We start from the raw sequence: 22,239 nt of genomic DNA on the forward strand, positions 1-22,239 counted from the left end.
GACTTGACAAAAATGTCTTCTTCTCGAGCAGCAAGGCAGTTTAAAACATTCTGAACCTTGTATTAGTAGGTTGCAGAGCTGTTTTAACTTTATGATGTCAAAGTAGTTAAAGACGAACATGTCTCTCACTGTTCAACTGCTCCTTCTTTGAGCAATGTGGGCAGGATGAAAAATAACAAAGCTTTTTGGAAAATGCTGTTCTGACTAGACTTGTTTGTATCCAGCCAACATTGTCCGCCTTCCTGGAACTATAAATTGTTTAACAGATAAAACAAAAACCTGCCAATGAAGAGTTTAGATCGGGGGAACTGTATTGTTTATCATGCTTCTCATCATTTTTCATCTCCCACCTTCCCAAACCTATCTTAACCTCTTGGAGAAGGTGTCTGCTACTTTGCACTGATCATTAATAACTAAAATGACTAAATAACCAGATAACTTCTAATGAAAAAAAGCAATTCAGAGTTACCACTTAAAATTTGATTCTCACTACTTCATAAAATGTGTTTACCTCCTGAAACAGTTCTTCTGCCTTTTGATTTCCTGTCACATTAATAAGTTAACAGATAACCTAAGTAAAAGCAAAATGCTGCTTTCAGAAGATGATTTCCATTTATTGAAATTTTCTTCAACCAGTCTGCTTGATTGTTTGAGCTAGGAGAGCATAGAGAAGAAAAGGGATAGGCTCCAAGACAGGACCTTGTGGTCCCGACATGCAGACTCCAGAAGGAGTCCCGACATGCATTATCTTGTTAGGAAATAACTAGATAATGTCAAGAGAGCGGTAACCGGAACAGTAAGGAACGGTAAGAGAACGGTTGAATTCTTACCGTTCCTGCCAGAATGGTAAGAATTCAACCATTCAAGAGTCGCACCTAATAAACCGACAAGAACTACAACCTGTTAACAAAGAAGCTGTTATCTACAGAATCAAAAGGAGGTAAATATGTTAGGACAATCTTTCTCAAACTGTGGTCCCCGTACCACTGGTGGTCCCCGGGCGCCCCCCAGCGGTCCGCGAGATACTGCACATAAACTACCGTTTATTTGCCTTGACGTGAGCTCGAAGTACAACGATACAGCTAACTTACCAGACTTTTTAGACTTAGACTTAGACAGACTTTATTGTCATTTTGTATGCACAGGGGTGTATAGCTACATAACGAAATTTCGTTGCATACGGCTCAGGACAATGTTTTGAGGTTTCAATGAGGTTACTCAGAATAAATAGAATACACAATAAAATATAAATATAAATATTAAATATAAAGTGCAGGAATGACAGTAAAATAGAAGTTATTTAGCTATGTACATGAAGTGGAGACCAGTTATTTCGAGTACAGTCCAGTTAAGAGTTCAAGGATTGTGTTAAAAAAAATGACGTAAAACTGGCTTAAAGTTGGGTTACTCAGTAAAATAAAACAAAACAAAATAAAAAGCTTCAGATACCGATGGAAAAAACAACTCCAGGAATATTATATGATCAGAGGAAACTAAGTCATAGCTGCTGAGTGTTGATGTGTAGCTCAGCGGCTGGATTCCTTTGAACAGGTCTATGCGGTGAGCGGTAGGAGTCGATTCAGTCAGAGCTGTTCTTTATTTTTTTATGATTTTGCTTAGTAATGAATGATGCTCTGCTTTCGGGTCATCAGCTGTTGTTATTTTTTATTTAATTAAATTATTAAATTAAGTCAATGAAATACAATTATTAAATACGATTGATAGAAATGGGTGGATTATTTAATGGTGCAGAAAATGATTTTTTGTTTCTGCAAAAGCAGCTCACGGTTATATTTTCCTTAATTGTGCTTCTGAAACACAAGTAGCTCTACATTTTATTAATGTACAACACTTGGTAGTAAAGAACTACTTTTTTATTTCTCAAAATGCCCAAGTAGACCTAGGCATGACAAATGTGACTTGTCATGCCTAGTCACATTTACCAAACATCACCACTCTTCTCATTAGAACGAACAAAGATGCTAATATTTTTACTCCAGCTTGCATTATATATTCAGTTGTGCTATTGCAGGGCAATTTCAGGTTAGGTGGTCCGTGACTGTTTGTTAAATAGGTTAAGTAGTCCTTGGCCGGAAAATGTTGAGAAACACTGGTTTAGGAGAACCAGTAGAGGTGCTACAGTTGGGTGACTATATTGCAATATTTTTTATATGACTATGTTTAAATTCTACTTGAAAAAAATTTATTCAAGTAATGCTACTTTTACTTGTGTGCAGATTTTCTACCCCTGATTTTACACAAGTTAACTCGTTCCAATCATATTGTCTGAAAGTTTAACACAAATACAGAAGGCCTACATTGTTCCGTGTAGTCTTAAATTGTTCTTATTTTTTATCCTACTTAGAGTTAGTGGTACTAATTCACTTAGCTACAAGTGTGTTTTTAAATGTACAAAGGTCTGGATGATTTACATTTTCTTCCTTTGCATTTTGTTGAAAGTTTTAATGCCACCATTAATTTTAATCCCCAGTAAAGGTGGCACGAGTAAAAAAATATCGGGAATTTATTGGTCCATGTCGTGAGTATTTGTGAAGTTCAACTAGGCTCTATGCAACTTCAAATATGTTTAATCCATTGCTATGCTTATAAAATCGGGGTGTGTATTTTAGAATGAGGCCACATAAAACTTAGACCAAAAGCATGACTTAAACATATGAAAACATGCATATTTTTTTTTTATTACCTTTTTTAATTCAGTCATTTTCTCAGCCTCAGCAACTGCTAGGTGTTTGTTTTACAAGAATTGTGAAGAAATTACTTCTTTCTTTAAAAGAACAATTGGAGCATTTGTTCAATAAATAAAACTGAAAAATAAATCCATACAATTACTGTCTTTCAAAATTATAAAGTTGTTTTTCCTTTATTATATTAGGAAAGTAAAACTGTTTATTTCCGTTTTACTTTGTTTAAGATCAGCTTTCATTTGAGTTTCAGAGTTACAGGTAACTCCCCTTCCAGCAGTGTTTAAGATGCTTGTGTTCCCATCAGGATCAGGTGACTCTGAATCATCTGTAAGGATTTTTTCTATAAACCTAAATTGCCAGGGAAATGCCATACTGTCTATTCTCTTTATTCTGTTAGCATGTTGTCTTACCATATTCGTTTGCTTAGTATCCTGTAAAAGTATTCACAATCCCCTGAACCTCTTGAACATTTTGTCATGCTTTGTTTAATTTGTTTTAGAATCGTATGACAGATCACAATTGGGAAATGCTAGGCAAAAAACCTGACAAGTGTAATGTGCCATCGCAAAGTTTCTCTCTGAAGATACCTTGTTGATCCACATTTTTCTGTAAGTACAGCTGCTGTTTTATTCCCCACACCTAAAGATTGAAATATACCCGCCTTTTTTTTTCGTCACAAAATAGCTCGAATCCAGTTAGACTGGATGGAAAGTGTCTTTGAACATCAATTTCTGAGTAAAGTTGAAAGATTTTCAATAGGATTTAGGTATGGAGTTTCAGAGGGAAAATATGTTTTAATATAAACTATGTCACTGAAGCTCTGGTAAACCTAATCTGTCTGCAGGAGGGTGGATCTCCACCACAACCACAAACTTTTTGTCACCTCGAACATGATTAGGGATTGTCTCATATTAAGCTCTGCATATTTCCCCTTCAAATTTGGCTAGCTTCTTTGTCTTTGCTAAGAGACTGTTTGCACTGCTTTCATCATATTAAATCCTAAAAAAAAATTCATTGAAATATTTAGATTTCATTTTAAAAACAGGTCTTATGTGGCGTGTTCATTGCTATAAAAAAAGAAAACAAAAATAAACTTTTGTTCTCTCCTTAAAAACAGCTTCTTTGGTCTTCAGTGAGCAAAGGTTTTTTTTTTTTTTGTTAAGAAGCTTTTTCATAGTTCAGTTCAGAATACAGCAAATATTTTTCCAAATAATTTCCAATATGTTTTTGTGTATATTTTTCAGGTTAGTTGATGGAACATGATCTGACGCCATCTTGTGGGCATTATACAGCATTGTAATTGATCAATGACGTAAGCTTTTTGGCGGTGAAAATATTGAGGTGAGCAGATATTTTATGTCTTATTTACTTGCTGCTTTTGACCAAGTTACTGGCTCCCCTATAGAAGCAGGTGTGTATATTATGCGTTTATTGTTGTACTTTGTCGACACTGTAAAAGACAATTTACTTGAACAACCATTGAAAGAAATTACAAAAGGCTGTGAAGAGATACAAAATGATTAAAGTAAAAAGGAAGATCTAGACTGACAAAGAAATACTAGAAAAGTGAATAGTCTGACAAATTATTGGACCCCAATGAAATGGAATGACAACAAAAAAATTCAGATAAATGAAACAAGATATAAAAAGGAAATTGCATAAAAGCAAACTGTGACAGCTGAAATGGAAAATGTTTTCCATTAGATAAAAATAAAAAAATAATCATGGCACAAAAAGAACCTTAAGAAAAGAAAAATTATCTAATATCCATGAGAAATAATTCATAATGTCTGCATCCTACCAGTATGGAGACAAATTCGGCATGGCAAGCCTGCAGCGGAGCGTTAATAAGTTTGTTTGAGGTCTTTTAGGCACACAATTCTACTTTAAAAACAAAGGATTTTTGGATAGAAGACTAAATTTCTCCAGTTAGAACATGCACATATAGTCTCTTAGAAGCACCGGTACTTATACTCTCATATATATGTACATGCACTCATTTTGTCTGAGAAATGCCTTGATAGTCAAAATCTTGATTAAAAGCAGTGAATTACACCTACTGAGTTTCTTTAGTGATCTTTAGGCCTAAAGATTACAGCTTTTGTTTTAATAAATATTCTACATAAACCTTTGAATTACTTCTAAAATGGTATTGGTATGCTAAAATGTTAGCAATGCTTTTTTTCCCCCCACATAATTTATTCATGCTTAATATGTCAATTTCATGCTGATTTAGAGATTTTTATTTTTATTTTATTTTTTATTTTTTTACTGAATGGAAGGCTTAACTACAACTCCAAGCACAAAAACTAGTAAGGAATTATTTTCCTCTGGATCCCATGTCTTTGGGAAGCCTTTTCACTGTCTGAAACATGCAGTCAGGCACTTAAAGGAGACGCAGCTGCTGAAACCGCATGGGAGTAGAGAATGGGCAGCACATGCATCTCATTTACAACGTCTCAGTTTGGATAATAGCACGTCTGGTTGTGAATAACGTGAGGAATGATTGCCAGTGAGACCAAAATTGAACATCAAATCAGAACAAGACTGTTTATTAGTAGAAAAATACCAAACCATTGTAGCTATTTCTTTTCATTCAATAAACTCAAAATAATAAACAAAAAATCACAACGATGGGACAAATAAATGCTGAAATTATAAAGCTAAAAGATTTTGCGTTTAGGTGTTTGACACCAAACACTAGCAATGTTATGATGTTCATAACATTGCTATGAATGTGTGTTCATAACATTGCTACAAATTACCTGGTGAAAAGACTCATCAGGTAATTTTATTGAATTGTTACTGTCTTTAAGAATTGTAACTATAACATAATTTTTCATTTTCTGTTAGATTCAAAAGTTATTTTGCTATCAGTGAACCGACAGCACATTTTCCTAAATATATGTTGCAGAACTGGCATGTCAGACTGTGTGCTAAAAGAAATCTCATGTCTGAAGTGCATCTGTGTGGGCAGAGTCGCAGGATGTAAGCAACATGCTTTGAGAAAAGTGAGGAGGGGAAAGAGCAAGTGTTTTTAAAGAGGGGAGAGTGGGAGCGACAGAGCACAAAAGTGGGAGGGTGGGAGATTTGGAGAGTCGGAGAGGGAGAGAGAGGACAAGCGGGTGGGTGCTGTAAAATCCATTAACGGGGGAGCTCTGTGCATTTGTTAGACATCTTGGCTGCCTGCCCAACTTGACTCATTGTAAACGAGGCATGATCGTGAACGGGAGGCAGCCCTCTCTGCTGCCTCGGCTGCCCCGCTCCCGGACCCAGCCCAGCTCCCACCGCTGACATGGAAAGACCTGTGAGTATCTTCTTTCTGCTTCCCTTCTCTCCTCTCTCTGGTATTGGATTCCCCCCGTCTTCTCTGCTCTGTCGCAGATTTAGCTCCGGCTACATGCATCTTTTCAGTCCTCTCTCTGGCTCATTCTTTCTCCGCCGCTCCTGTGGGAGGAACGCTGGGTAAGAGGAAAGCCTTGGCAGCTTTTTCCCTGCGGGCCCCTTCTCCTCCTCTGCTGCCCTCTTGCCTGAGCATGAGTGCCGTCCGACCGACAACACTATCTCTGTGTATTCTTTGTGTGTGAACGTTAGCTGTACTGGTGCACTGTTTTCACACTCAGCCCAACCCAGTGGCTTAACATCCCCAAACAGAGTCTCCTCCTTGCATTGGTTTCGCTGGAGCCTGTGTTCCGTCATTGGACTCGCTGAGATTTCACAGTCGCCTCTCTGTTGCACCTATTCTTGGTGGTATGTCCTCATGGTCTGTTGTGTTTGGATACCCTGACAACTGCAGACAGTGAGGTAACCACTTTCCGGGCCTGTCGTCTCTTTCTGCAGAATGAATCCGAACTTTACCCATGCTCAGACTCCATCATAGATCTGTCGTTAATAGTTTAGTAGGAGCCCTGATCTTTAAAAAAAACATCTCAGGGAAAAGGCTTTACTTTGCAGGTTAAGCAGATGCAAATGGTGGTGGTCTTTGTGCACTTGTTCCTTGTGAGTCATCTCTTCGTTCTCGTTATATCAGATGGAAACAACCTTGACTTTTGTGTTGTCATTGGTGCAACAGTGGAGGATGACTGACTCACTGCAGCGTATCACCTCCTCACAACCCCTCAGGGCAACTAAAACTGATAGTGGAGAACACAAGACTTCAACATTAGTGATGTTTTGTTACAGGTAAGACTGTTCTGTGTTTCAGGAACTGTAACTGCATAAGTTCTTCTGACAAAAAGCTATTTGTATAAAATGATTTGTCTTGCAACTAAGAATAAACAAACACACAATTAAAAATTGGCAAAGTTTATCCAAATGGCTACAATTTTTTCTTTCTCTGCTGTGGCACACATATCAGTTCTCCAAAACTTGATAAATCCTTCATACCTGCAGCATCAAACGTGGAACCTGCAACTGGGCTCCATTTTCCTCAATCTGGGCAAACCAGATTGTAGAGGGAATATTAAATTACAGGAGTCCAAAGGACGTGAGATCACTGAGTCACAGATATTTGATGCTGTGCAACAATTGGGCTGCCTCGACTTAACAACTGTCCAGTTGATATTGTCAGCATTGCTGCAGAGGTAAAGCTGCTGCTCCATGAGTTCACATTTGAGTTTTTAGCCCTGGACCTCATGTGCTGTGGCAAGGCCTGCCCTGCTGACTTCACCAGGATGTTTAGGATGCTCTGCATATGTGTAACTGAGCTTCCTAATGAATGCTCCATCTGTGGTGGCTGTGAGGTTGTGTTTGTGCTGTGTGCTGTTGCTCAGACACAGATGTCTCTCAATGATAAGCATTTTGGTTTATGCTCTCTTAATGAACAACACATATTAAGGTTTGACTGCTTGTAGTCTGAGCCTTTCAGTTATAAATCACATTTTACATGTGATTTATGATTTCTTTTCTAGAAAATAAACTCAAAATTTTATTTAAAAAACCCCCCCATTAAATCATTCTTTTCTTCTTTTTTAACAATGCCAGCTATTTCTGTTTGGAAATTAGATTTTGTTTTTCATGTGTAAAGATGAGGAGCTACTTAGGCATACAGCATATAATAAAAGGATAGTCTTTCTTATATGACTATCAAAGCTAAAGTTAAAATCTGAAACCTTCAATTGATTAATGTCTCAATGTGTCTAACCAGACAACCAGCAACATGATGCCCAAAAGGGATCAGGAAAGAGATCTGGAGCTGGACAAGAAGATTGAGGCTCTCCGCAGGAAGAACGAAGCGCTCATGAAGAGGTACAAGGTGAGGAAGAGCTTCTCGTTGCTTTATGTCAGAATCAGAACATTCAGCTGAATTTCTAGTCTTTCTTTAAATAAAATAATGCATACTATTATTTTTATACAACTTTTCATTTCAATAGATTTTACAAGATTGTTTTATTTATTTACATGATTGAAATTAAAAAATATCTTAACTTGTGCTCATAAAGTGAAGTTTTATCAAGTAATGCTTCTAGATAAAAAAAAAAATTTAAATTAAAAGAACCGCTGTAGCTTGAAAACTCCCAATGGAGGTATTTCAAAGCACCTATTGCAAATCAAGTTGAGCTTCAATTTCTTACTATGAAACAAGACAGCTAACTACAAACATTATCAAATAAAAAATGAAGTACCAGGAAGGTTTAATAGTTTAATTAATTCTGTAATATCTGCTCCTGTTCTGACCGGCATTGTTATTCTTAGTAGCACAGATGTGTGTCAACACATTCTTTGCAACACATGTGTGAATTTGTTGCAAATGGTAGGATGCAGATATTATGTTGCAAAAAATTGCCTACTTAAAAAATTTAGAACATATAGTCTGAGCAATATGAATTGTATCATTGCGGATTTCTAAGAACCTCCTCGAAAAATGAGATGGTACATGTCAAGGGGTTATCCTTGACATAAATCATTTTTAGACTATCGGAGAGTTCTTGAGTCAAAGCCCAGATTATGATCTCATCGCAATGCTGTGGGGTGACTTGAAACAGGTTTTACATTCAAGAAACTCCTGAAACGTCTCACAGCTGAAAATGAGAGGTATGAAAAACTTCATACCTCTCATGTAGGAGGTTGTTGGATGACTACAACAGTCCCACTGAAGTCATTTCAGCAAAACGAAATAACAACTAGCTTCTTAAGAGTAAGGTGTCCCAACCTTTTCCTTTTAGGAGAGACATTTTTGTTGGTAGCTTTTTTGCTTGATGAGTAGAACAAGGATTATATTTGCTGTTTTTAGTGGAATTAAAACACTTTCTTATTCAGCAATAAGTTAAAAGCAGATTAAGATTAGATAAACATTTTAAACATCAATACCTGAAATGAGTATTTCTCAAAAATGAGATGATGAGGATGTGTTATTAGGCTTTATGCTCTCAATGTTTAAAGATTTTATGTCTCTTAAATATGACTGTATCTTTTTCTATTTAAGGAGGTGGAAGAGGACAGGAGAAAGGCAGAAGAGGAAGGAATGGCACTGCAGAGCCGAAAAGGAAAAGCTGATGACCTCACCATCACAATCAGCAAGTCCACAGATGTGTGTATGCTGCATAGTTTTTACTTCAGAGTATGCTGACATGCTGCTCCATGAGCTGTTAATTTTTATCTGGGGGCAGGAGAGTCGCATGGTGGTAACAAAGCCTTTTGGGAGTGGGTCTCCAACTGGGACAGGACTGCAGGAGGGAGGGGCTGACAGGGTGGGAGAAGGGTCCACTCAGCGGACTGGGCGAGGCTCCAGGAAGCAGCTGACGGTCACAATGGCTGGAAAAAAGGTAAAGTCACTTTGGTACATGTATATGGAAGCTTGGAGGAATATTTAGAAATAGCTTAGACTAAATGACTACTGACGGGAAGCACTATATTTTATTTTGTAATTAATACTAATAATAATATTAAAGGTAACCTCAATACTTTCTTCAGTCCAGAACTTTCTTAAAAGGATTCTATCCTCTACAATAAAAAATTGACTAATATTTGTTTTGAATAATTTCGCCTTCATTATGTTCATAGATCTAGTTTAGTTACTTTTCACCTTGTAACCTGGTGATTATGCATTTAAATTGTCAGCTATGCAGTTTGATGATATGAGAGAGGCATTGATCACCTGATAGCAAAACAATATTAAAGGAATATCAATTCTGAAAAAGATAATTGATGTAAACAGTGTGCTGCAAAGCACATTAGATGTGATACTCTGACATTAGTAAGTGTCTCCTCAGGGTAAAAGGGTGGTCAGTGAGAGGCCAGAGAAGCAACTGGGCCCCACAGATGTAAAGAGCCCCGTGGATGAAGGACAGACGAGGCAAGTGGAGTCAGCTGGGAGAGGAAAGCAGCCATGTAAGACGACTAAGGGGGAATCATCATCAGCAGCAGTAGCAGCAAAGGTCTGATTCAGACACACTGAACTCATCGTCTGCCTTCTTTCGCACTTCTCCTCTTTGTTTACTTTCTTCTGCTGCACCCATGTGTTTTACATAGATGTCAGACATGTCTGCCCGCCCGTCCCCTCTAGTGACTGAACACAATGAGGAGCAGACAGGAGGTGGGCTGAGGCTGTGACTTACTGCTGTGGGATTAGGAAAGAGGGGGCCTGCTGATGGAGCTGTTGCTCTGTAAAAACCCAGCTGCCTAATATAAACTCTGGTCTAAATATATTTTAAAACACTGAACACTTGTCGTTTATGCTAATTTTAGTTTGGAATTCTGAGAACCTTTTTCTCCCTTCCAGATATGCTCTCTTGTTGATTGTTGTTTAATATTTCTTTGTAACTTTCACATTTTTGAAATTCCGTTATATTGTTTTATATGCAAATTTTACAGAATCCACAAAATTCCTTTTTTATTTTGGACTTTTGAAAACAAATGTTTGCACAAATTACAAAACATTCGTTTCCTGCTGCCTGACAGTAAATCAGATTAAACTTTTTATATTTTAAGTCAGTTAGGATAACTTAAATAATTTCTCTTTGCTAAATGGCACAGTAACTAGAGTTATCATAAACACTTCAACTTTAGTTTAATCAGAGCAAAGGAGGTCATTGTTCCAGAATGCATTTCAAAATTGCAATCAGGACTTTTAGGTTTTTTTTCTGTAATGGCTTCTTCCATACTGAGTGGTTGTTCCAGCCCATGTCAGTACAAGATCTGTTAATACTGTCTCACTCTCAGGAGCTTCAGACAACAGCTTTGCAAGGTCTTTTGCTGTTCTAGTAATGATTTGCATAATTCACACTAAAACACAGTCATCTCTAAAACCATCTCCACCCTGATTAGCATAATGACTGGACAATCCCATGGTGATTACGGTACCATATAACTGAACATGTAGCCAAGGAAGAAACAGATTTCCTGATATCTTGAAGGACTTTCCATGGCGTCACACTAGCAGGTGGCATGCTCAAGGTGTGCTTAACTACACACACAGATGTGGCTCCGATTAATTAAGATTGTCTATATTAACCTAATGAATAGTAACCTTAGAGTATTTAAACTTCTGAGTTTGAGAATGAGATTCTGTCTCTCGTTATTCTTGCGCTTAGAAAATATTTATAAATCATAACTGACCTAGAACCAGAAAGGTTTAGTTTGATTGTTCCTGTGTCTTTTTATTAAGTGTATGCAAATTCAGTTTCAGTTTTTTTTAAATTTTTTTATGTGCTTGTGATCCCATGCTTAACCCAGATATTACCCTGCGCACATGAGGTACCCCCGGCTTGGCTTTGAAATGCCAGCCTTTCGCTGAACTCAGTCCCCCCGGGTATGCAGAAACTCTGGAGCAGCTGCTGTGTCTCAGTGTGAAACACACACTCTCACTTAAAGGCTCTCAAACAAGCTGCTCAAGTCAATAGGCTGCAGATGCATGCAGATGATGCCTCACGACTGTACACATAAAATGGGGGTCTGTGGATATAAAGGCAAAGCTAAAGGGAGTTTCTAAATTTGTGCATGATTCTCTGTTCACCTGATGCAGAGTGCTCCTCTCCGATCATTCTGAGTTAATGCGGTCTAAAAGCCATGGAATAAAATCAGTGTTTTGTTGCCTTTATTCCAGGCCCACTAAGTCGCTCTCCCTTTTTTATCATGTGTGCTGAATCAGCACTTGAGCAGTAGCCAAAATCCCAGTTACCTGGCAGCTCCACAGGCCCTGCTTTCACTTGGACATTGTTTACAATCCTTTTTCCATATTTTTCTGGACTTTCAGAAAAGTGGCCAAGAGATCCATGGTAATTTTGGAGAAACTGCAGTGATCTAAAACTTAGGGAAAATCTGTTAATGGGACAACAAGTAGTAGTGCACATTACAAAGCTGGTGGAAAGGAAGACAAGAAGAAAGCTGTTGTTAAATAATACCACAAAAAGTCCTGCTGGTTTTTGCCTAAAGCCTTTTAGAGCAGAATGGTCAAACTCCAGTCCTGCAGTTTTTAGATGTGCCACAGGTATAAAACACTGGAATAAAATGACTTGATTACCTCCTTCTTGTGTAGATCAGTTCTCCAGAACCTTGCTAATGACCTAATTATTCTATTCAGGTGGTGCAGCAGAGGCACATCTAAAAGTTGCAGGGCAGTGGCCCTCCAGGACAGGAGTTTGACACTTGTTTTCTAGAGGATGCAGCAAATTGATTTTGGTTCAAATGCCATATTCCAGGAGTGGAAGAAATTTAACGCTTCACATGGCTCTGAAAATAAAGAAAAAGAAGGCTTGATGGTGACAGCAGCGTAATATCAGGATGCTTCTCTTCAGCAGGGACAGCAAGCTCAACCCAACCATTAAAATATTTTGTAATGATTATGTATGGAAGTATCTCATGGGTGATTCAGATTATATGCCACATAACCTCTTTGAGAAAAGAAACAGACTGAAGGCTTGTGAAGAGTGGGAGAGAAACAAAAGGGGGTGAGGAGGGCAAAGGGGGCTCTTACCAACCGTCTGTCTGCTTCCAGTCTCCGTTTTTCTCAACGGAAGTTTTAAGTGGTCTGCGCTTCTCTGTCACGATTGTTTCTCTATTCCCAGCATTTAGAAAGGCCCAATTTGATCTAATTAACATTCAACTGCCCTCTCACTCTAAAAAGGCTCATTATACTGCCAAAGAGACGGACCCCTGGCAGGTTTCCGGGAAATAGCCGGCGAGAAACAGGAGAATGTGGGGTAACAGGGAAAAAGAAGAAGAAAAACACAGGTCATCCAATCTGTTGAAATGTTTAATAGTATATCTTTGCAGTTCTTGCATGTATATAATTGTAACTATAAACTAATTACTTTGTCAGATATTCAGAAATATACAAACTCTTGGGGCACAACTTGACTCAGTGTTGACATCCCAGACTGTTTACTGCATGTCTTCCCCTTCTCTCTGTCCATGTCCACTAGAGCTAAAAAACATATATAAAAGAAATATACAAATTATTTTTCTGTAGTGATATGCAATTATTATTATTTTTTACAAGACATAAGGCAGGCTTTAATACCATCTCCCTACAAACTGCATTTTTCTGTGAAGACTCTTTGGTAGAGCAGGTATTTTCAATCTTTATTCATTTGGTTGTTGCATTTTGAAACCACTGGAGGGCAGTGTGGGACTCTTAATCAGGATGAGTCACTGACCTACCTGGGTTTTATTTAGCTTTCTGGGGTAGCAGCAGAAACATGGCTCTTTGCAACAATGTTAAACTGCCTGACAACAAATTGCTGTGTCATCCTGCTGTTGTTCCACTTACATTTTACCTTCCTGTCTCTGCTCACTGCCAGGAGGAGATTAAACAGGGGCAGATGAACGCTGAGGAGCAAGACAAGGATACAGAGCAACGGCAGGTAAACTAATGACAGGACAGACTCGTATAAAAATAGTTATCGTCACTCCTTTTGAAAAACAGCACCCTCTTAGATTTGAGGAAAACCACGAGAGAGTGCAAGTGCACAGAAATGCAAATGCACATTTGCACACTACCCTCATCTGAGCTACAACACATCGTTGAGAAGCTCTTTTTTTTTCCTGTGTTTTCTAACCCATCATCATGCATCCCACTGGCAAATCAGGAGCTGGATAATACAGGCTGGGGAGGCAGACTGAATACCATATGGTTGGTTAGATTATCTTGTAAATGTTTTCATACCACTTTAGTTCTTTAACGTTTTGGATTTTATGTGATAGAACAACACAAAGTAGCTCATAAATATGAAATAGAAGGAAAAGGTCCCATAAATATTACATTTTCAATAAAAAAGTATAACCACACTGCAAACCTGCCAATAGTTAAATATTCAAACAGTCAGAATGACTCAAATGACAAATGACCCTCTGAGACTCTGGAGGAGCTGTAGAGATGTCAGCCTTGGCAAGTATTTATTGCGTGGTCTTCAAACCAGGCTTTCATGGAAGAGCATCAAGGATCAAGCACTGGTCTCATTTTCTGAAAATGTACTTTGGTGGCCCTACAGAACAGAGTATTAGATTTAATTAATGGCTGGTGGCAGTCAGAGTCGACCTGTCTGAACATGAGAGAATGACCTCCCATGTGGCCACAGAGCTTCTCTGAGGGCCACAGATAAGGGAGGCGCAGAAACGGTGGTAAACACAAGGATGAGCCTAGACAACATGTTTACTCTGCTGCAATTGGTCCAAACCGGGGCAGAAAATGTCGACAATGCTTACCAGCACTTGTTGTGTCTCTTTTCTTCACAGTTTATTTTAGTGCGGATTTCTTTGTAATGCAGATTTTTCCCTTAACTTTTCCATATATTTCTCTGTAGAGTGCCATTTATTGTCCTGGTTTGCTCCAAGGCTTTATAACTTCACTGCACAACCTGTGTCTCCTTTGATGTATTAAAGTGCCTGCATCTGATCTACATTTAGCATTCAGTCGCCCCTGGAGGAAGGAGACCTGATTTTATTAAGTCTACGCTGCCCATTTCTTGATTACTGTCCCTCTGTGTTCAGGATAAGACCATAGGAGCCTTCAAATTAAAGAAAAATGCATAAATATACTGAAAATTTAGATTCTTTGCTGTTTCAACTTCACATTTTCTTGTTGCTGCTTCAATAAAATGCCTTTTGTGTGTGTGTGTGTGTGTGCGTGTGTGTGTGTGTGTGTGTGCGTTAAAATACATTGACGTGTTTTATGTCCAAGTAGGAGCCTGAGAGCCTGCAGCCCAGCACAGATCTCAACATCCCAACTTCAAGGGAAGAGCAGGAAGAGTATCTACGGTGGAAGAAGGAACGTGAGCAGATTGACAGGGAGAGAGTGGCGCGCCACAAAAATGCAAAGGGGCAGTGGAGACGTGCATGGGACATGGACAAAACCGAAAACATGTAAGAGCCCGTAAGACCTGTTTATTTATTGCTAAACCCTTTTAGCATGTTAAACATCGTGGTTTATCAATGTCCTTTGCTGATAGAGGCAACAACTATTTTTTTATGAATGTTAGCAGCAAGTTTTTAGTTAAATTTTGCTCCAAGAAAGAAAAATATTTCCCTATAACTTTATTTTTTTCATTGTTGTTGAAATTGATATTAGATACCCCATACATGAGAAATACACAGCATGTTGTAATTTTTTTTTGTTGCTTTTAAATCACTACTTTGTAAAAGACTAAAAGCTCTTTCAGACCAGATAGGAGGGAAAAAAATGGCAGTATTCTTAATTTTATTAGATTATTCAGTAAAATCATCCATTACTAAAGCTATATGAAGTGCATGTTTCAAAAAAAGTCTCATCACTTGGTGAAATCACGCAGACTGAGCCTAAATGAGTGGAAGCAGAAATGCAGCCCTTCATGTTGAAATGTTTTGTTGAATTTCAAACAAGTCGAGGTGTAGTGCAGAGAGCAAATTACTGGTGCTGTTTAAAGAAGCATCAAAATGTAAAGAGACAAGGGAGGACCTGCTATTTTTAGCCAAGGATAAGCGTCGGAATAGTTTGCCTTATTTGGCAAAGCTTAAACAAGGCCCCCGGGCAAGAACACAGGCGGAAATGTGCTTTTTATCTGACTGTTTACGTGATTTCAGTGGTTGCAAACTGTTTGGATGTGACACTTGGTATAAAATCTTTAATTGGTTATCTAAAATATTACAATTTTGTCCTATAATTCTGCGACTGATATATCAAAGAACTGAGATGGACCAATTTTCCCCCTGTCTAAATTATGCCTTTCCCTCTAGGTTTTCAGACAAATCTCTTCCTGATAGAGACTGGGCAGCTTCACCTAGAGGTAATAAGACAATTTCTGTAAAAATAAGTGGATGAAAAGCTTTCACATAACAACACTAATAAAAAGATACATTTATGTTTTTAATAGTTCCAGGAGGACGGAATGCCAGAAGAGGTTCGAAGGCGGGTTCGAAAGGTATTTAACCGTTCATTGCTTCAGAATGTTTCTGAAGTATTCGTACCCCTTGGTCGCTTTCAACAACCAAAAATGTTTAATGTATTTTATTAAAATATTAGCAAGAAATCAACATAAAGTAGGAGGAAAATTATACATGGTTTTCATCAAATCTAAAAAATATACAGCTGGCAAGACTGTGCACCATGAGGATAGTTTTTTTCAGCAACCATAGGGAAACTGGCCAGAGTTGATGATAAGATAAGAAGCTAAAAATGGGCCAAGCCTGGAAGAAGACCTGTTTGAGACATCAAAGGATTTAAGTCTTGCTCAGAGATTCAGTGACCCTAAACGTACAGCCAGAGCTACAATAGCGCGGTTTAGATCGAAGCTTATTCATGCATTTAATTAGCCTAGACTTACATTTAATTAAGATCTTTTGGCAAGACTTAAAAATTCATTTCTGAAAATAAAAGCTGCAGTATTCAATGTAAAGCTGGTAATACACCCTCCCCCAGAAAACAGACAAACTTGCAGTCGCAGCAAAAGGTCGCCGGACAAAGTATTAACTCTGGGCGGCGAAACTTTTCAGATTTATTGTATATTATTACGATTGAGAGGATTGTGTCTTGTTTTGTTCCCACTTCACAGTAATTTATTACTTTGTGATCCTAATAAAATGAGGTTTATGGTTGTACTATGAGAACATATTCAAAGGTTTAAGGGGTATGAATATCTCTGCAAAGTCCTGTATCTATGCCAAGAAACGATGAATAAAAATGCACATTTTCTGTACTTCTTTATTTTAGGTCACGACAAGCGAGGCAAAGACAAGGCAGCTAAAAACGTGCTTGTGATGAGCAGCAAAGCCAAAGGCAAAGATCGACTAACTGGGAGGGCCAGGAGGTCAGTGACAAACAGAACATACAATCTGATTCGGGAATTCTCCAATGGCGCCATCAGTTAATTGTCCTGAGAGAAATAACTATGACTAATGAAATGCGTAAATAGGATGTGGGAAGGCCATTTTGTTTCCCTGAACTGTGGCCTTGTGTACAAATTTTGCTGAATGTCATGAGACTTGAGTTAGATGTTGCGGCAGCTGATTAAATAACCCGAAAGGCCTTGTTTGCATCTGCTGCAGTCAGCTTGTCTTCTCCAGCTTTTAAAACAAATGCTGTGTATGAGCACTGGGGAAAGAGCTTGTTTTACTTTAAATTCAAACCCAAGAGGAACTGGGCATGAAGGGAAGCAATGCACACCTCATGCTTTGAATCTTAAATTATAAAACACCTTACACGTAGTGCAGGGACAGATTAACACACTGAGGTGTATCCGGAGAGGTTCCAGCTGTGCTACTGACACTGTTTGCAACACATTTCTGATTGCTGCTCCCTCTTTCCGAGTCGGAAATGGAAGTACAGATTGCTCCCTGCAGTCTCATCATCACCAATAATGGATAATGGAGCATTTGGCCGAGAATCAAATTACAAAGCACTTTGAAGAAACACGTCTTAGATATCACAAGCTTTGCTTCTTTTAGGAAAACGATTCAATTAATCAACAAAAATGTATGCAGCTAAGCCCTCACCAATGTTGAAAGACAGACAAAATCTCCACTTGTAATAGCAGAGTAGGAATGTGTGTGCTGCCAACAACAGCAGATTCAGTTTTAAAACCGCTGAAATTGTCCTTAATGTCAATACTATGGCTGAAAATTATTTTAATGAGACGTAAAGTTTGCTATGACTATTCAGAAGATAAAATAATGCAGCCTTCCCTCAGGTGTTTCTGTGCGCTGCTTGTCAGCTGGCTTAAAGAAAAGCCTCTACAGCTGTGTGAGGACTCTGCCGCCTGTGAGAGTGATGGGGAGTGGCAGGATTGGCTGATCATGGAAAAGTGTGACAAGGGTTTCATAATTCTTAAAAAAATCTTTAATAACTCCATGAAAAGTGCCTAGAGTTATTTACTTTTTGGGAGGAAAAAAAGTTGTTAAAGGGTATGAAAAGTAGCAAAATTTAGCAACAAATTTGTTAAGTTGGTAACCTGTAGCATACTGTTTGCTATAAACTATATCATTTGTGGACATAAAATTCAGAGAAGGTGCCAGATGTTCAATTGACAAGCAGAATTTAAATCTGGAATATGATGGGCATTACATTTGTAAACATACTGAAATTGTGATGTTAGTTTTGAATCAAGTTACAGGCAGTTCTAATCTAATGATCAGATTGATATTTTGGTCCCTGAGCCAAAACCTAAGAAAAAATAAATGTTTGCAAACTCAGAAATTTTTGATTTTAGATATTTTCAGGTAATTAAGCAGCATCTGCATTTCAGCTAAAAAAGTACATTCAATGTTTTTCAGATGGCAGGATAATGACGATGGAGAGAATACTCAGGTAAGAAATGTAATTTAACAGAGAACAAACATAAGCTGCACAGACTGCAAAGAAAATAGCCAATAAATGTTCTTTGTTCTTTTTATTTCATCTTCCAGACTACTGAAACAACACTGGAGGAATTCCTTGAAGAACTCGATGCTCTAACAGATGCTAACGAAGGGAATCTGAAAGATCAAGACTCAAAAGCAAAGCCAGATCCCTTAAGTGCACCTGAAGATTCTGATAGCTTGAAAGAGGATAAAGTTACTCAGAGGAAAGCGGCAACCTCATCCCCTCGAGCACTAGAGAAGAAAGTACGTTTCTCAGAGGAACTCATCCAGAGGGCTCCCGCTAAGCAAACTACAACCTCTTCACATTCTGCAGCTCCAGAATCTAAAGGCTCTCTGAAAGCCTCCTCACCAAAACACAGTAAGGTGCAGAGGCCACAGCTGGCTTGTGTAAGTGCAGAAAAGCGTGGTAGTAGTTCCCAGGATAAAGGGGGGGGTCTTCCTTCTCCTCCTGTTGCTCAGCAGCAGGCATCTAAAACTGAAAATGTTCAAAAAGACACCAGCAGCCCTAAAGTTTCCAGAGTTACGTCTGGTGAAAAAACCAGCACCTCTCCACATGAGAGCCATGTCCAGCCTGTAGAGGTGTCCAAGTGCAACAGCAGCAGTACGAACACAGGTAACCGCTTTGATGGCAGAACGCATGAATGTTTCTAGACCTTAAACCCTTGGAGAAAAAAAAAATACATTTTTTTTTTTTTTTACAAATCAAGCCCCAGAAATTCTGGTCTGTTTTTAGCCATATTTACTCTGATATGTTTACATAGAATTTTGTGCAACTAACCAGCGTCAGAAGTCATAAACAGATTTCACATGTTAGTATTCAATGTGAAATTAGTAAACTCAAACAATTTACTACTTGTAAAACAGTATCCTATGTTTTAGCATCTCACTGAACTCTGTTCAGTCTGCTGCCTGAAAATAGAAAGACCATACCAAACCTACCAACACATTTCCAAAAGGACAACACTAACTGTATGTTGGAGCTACAATTGAATGGTTTCAAATCAAATTACTTATTGTCACCTCTTAGAATGGCCCAGTCAAAGTCCAGTGTGGGACAAGGATTAAAATTTGCTGTTCATACAAACTCTCTATCCAGTCTGACTAAGAGTGCATGTATTTAAAAAAAATAAAAAAAATAAAAAACAGCAAAGAGATTTGCAAAGCTGGTGGAGACTTACAGCTGTGGTTGCAATGACAGTTGGATCCAGACAGCGGTATCTTAATACAAATAAACACCTCTCTGACATGTATGCTACAATTATGTGCTACTTTGAATTGGTGTATCACATAAAACCCAAAGCACCGTATAAAGAGTGAATATTCACTTTTTTTTCTATCACAGAAGAACTGAAAGACTCCACTCTGTCTGTCCTGAGAATAGATTCAGGAGAGTCACACCCAGCACACTCCACCAGCAATGACAAGGTCAGTACCAGGGACAGGAAGAAGAGTGGGGGCATGTAATAGATGTGTAAATGGACTGATGGGAGGATGGAGGTATAAATGGATAAGGAGTTAGATGGATGAAGAGAGATGTGCAATATATCCGCACTGCAGCTTTGATCCCAGTATAGTCACCACCCCTGAGGGCCTGGTGGAGTGCAGATAATACCTCTTCATCTCATCATCCACTCGGACATGCACAAAAACCTCCCACTCTTCTCATTCACATAGAGAAGTGGTGCATTTGAGTTACATAAAATGTGAACTTAAAAAAAAAAAAAAAGGATTTAGTCATTAATTTTTGTGCATGTTTTCTCTTTTTGCAGGCGAGAGAGCACGGGAAGGTAGTTTGACATTTTTGGAGCATCGATCCTGAAACCAAATCGCTGCGTTTGGATGCTTTTTGCTTCAGTGGCCTCCAAGCTAAAAACCAACCTTTCATTTTGCAGCGGCGAGACCCTCCTACTGAATCTAATTTCTGACACCAGATTAGGAAGTGTTATTGAGCATTTGAAATATTTTTACATCTAAGCACTTTATGAGTATACAGGACTGTTTACTGAGACATTTTTCAGTATGTTAGTAAGCTGCTTGAGTGCAATATCTTTGAATGTTTACATTTGTATGAAGAGTTAAAGGTACATATCTGGAGGCTAGCTAGTCAGTTCAACTTAGGTAGTCTTTGACAGTAAATTAAGACACAATAAAATAATAGTGCCTGATTTAGCCTTAGGAATGATTTTGACTAAAATATTATTTAACTTCAGACACAAAACAGAGTCTTAATTTCTACATTCAGTAACTGATCGGATGTTATTTGTTGGCTCCTTTCAGAACAAAACCTATAACTCTGTGCATCTGCAAAGTGACCTGGTTTTACAGTTTTCTGACAAGAATGTTTTACCAAGAAAGCTTGAAAATGGGACTTGCTGGTTATCAAAAAAAGGTTTATTTTGTGCTAGCTTGAGATTTCTAGCCTATGGCAATTGTAAAAAAAATAAACAAAAAAATAAGATGACCAAACTCTGACTCTCCCAACATGGCAGCTTTATAGGAACAGCTATTTTCTTGAAATTAGGTCCTAGTAAAAGGTTGTAAGCAGTTAATGTTAGGCTACCAAGCATGGCACTAAGCATCTTCATTTGGCATAAATTTAGATGAGGTAGGCTAGGAGACCGAAGGTAACAGCTAGTTCAAGAGGTAGCCAGTAGCGGCTCTTAATAAAGGCTATTTGGAAGGATTTTCAAAAATAACAGTGATTTATCTGTTGCTCCATGTTCACTGTTGAGAAAAAGGAGAGTATTTTAGGTGTCTAAGGCAAAGCATTTTTTCACACCCAACATTTGACTGATTTTAATGAGTGGCGAACCCCACAACCTTCTTCCACTTCTGTTTTATGTTTAAGTGGCAATGTCAGAACTATATGTCAATGAACATTTGAAATTTCATCATGTTTGCATTAGGTGTTTTATTTATTTATTTTCATAAAGAAGCCAAGCAATTATTTTTATTGGAAATTGAAGTAGGAAATTGATGAATATGTAAAGTAACTGAGAGAAGCTGTCTGATATAAAAGTAATGGAGTGTATAAATCAATTACATAGCATGCACAGATTTGGAATCCTCCTTCACTCCCATCTCTTTGTGTAGCTGGAAAGCAAGTGATGTCGGGGTGTGGATGAAAAACAAGACAAAACATTGCTAAAAACTAAATGATGATACAAAATGTATAGTGCATAATGCGAAAAGTAATTACAGGCTCATTCAGTTTCATTGCACTGGACAGAACATTTTGATTCTGTTTTACTTTTTGACATCTTTTGGACTGGGTCAGTGTCTAAAGCTCCGGGAGCCTACTGCTTCCAGGGTTGAAGACCTCGGCTGACATGTAGCCATGTCCATTTTTATAGCCAGTAAGGAAAAGGAAACATGTTATCATTTTCTTCACCTTGTTTAAACTCAGAAAGAACGAGAAGAATAAAATGCAAACCAAACAGTAGATAAGACTCTGAGAGTGGAGCTGCTTTCCCATTCAAGGTCTCACACATGTACTCTGTCTGGCTTGAATTGCAATAGAATAAAATAATTCAATTACCGTAGAAGTCCAGTAAACACATTTTCATTGTAATTAGAAGAGAGACATAAAATGCATGTGCAATCTTAAATTGCAGGTGTTTATTTGTACAATAAGACATCCAAAGCAAATGATCAAAGCTCTAAAATTTGTATCAGCATTCAGTGATTATAACAGGAGTTTTGTAAAAATGTTACATGTCTTTTTTTTTCAGCCTCTAAGTCCAACTAACCTCCATTTATACTAAAT

At 38.1% G+C, this 22,239-nt stretch overlaps 1 protein-coding gene across 8 annotated transcripts; it reads left to right on the top strand.

Moving 5' to 3' along the window:
* The first annotated feature begins 851 nt into the window (after positions 1-851).
* On the top strand, positions 852-22,201 carry LOC122845860 (coiled-coil domain-containing protein 9B). 8 transcript variants are annotated; one of them, XM_044142364.1, is made up of 17 exons: positions 852-940; positions 3,205-3,313; positions 3,950-4,046; positions 6,736-6,887; positions 7,852-7,959; positions 9,130-9,234; positions 9,314-9,469; positions 9,917-10,081; positions 13,445-13,507; positions 14,827-15,005; positions 15,855-15,904; positions 15,992-16,039; positions 16,828-16,924; positions 18,387-18,420; positions 18,519-19,086; positions 19,816-19,898; positions 20,243-22,201. In XM_044142364.1, exons 5-17 carry the CDS (start codon positions 7,864-7,866, stop codon positions 20,267-20,269), a joined length of 1,671 nt encoding a protein of 556 aa, XP_043998299.1. In that variant the 5' UTR covers positions 852-940; positions 3,205-3,313; positions 3,950-4,046; positions 6,736-6,887; positions 7,852-7,863; the 3' UTR covers positions 20,270-22,201. The 8 variants fall into 8 exon arrangements, with proteins under 8 accessions (XP_043998299.1, XP_043998300.1, XP_043998301.1 ...); XM_044142365.1 differs by having other exon boundaries at positions 6,778-6,887; XM_044142366.1 differs by lacking the exon at positions 3,205-3,313 and having other exon boundaries at positions 923-940.
* Positions 22,202-22,239: the final 38 nt, after the last annotated feature.

The sequence above is a fragment of the Gambusia affinis genome, linkage group LG16, assembly GCF_019740435.1.
Source record: "Gambusia affinis linkage group LG16, SWU_Gaff_1.0, whole genome shotgun sequence".
NCBI classification, from domain to species: Eukaryota; Metazoa; Chordata; class Actinopteri; order Cyprinodontiformes; family Poeciliidae; genus Gambusia; species Gambusia affinis.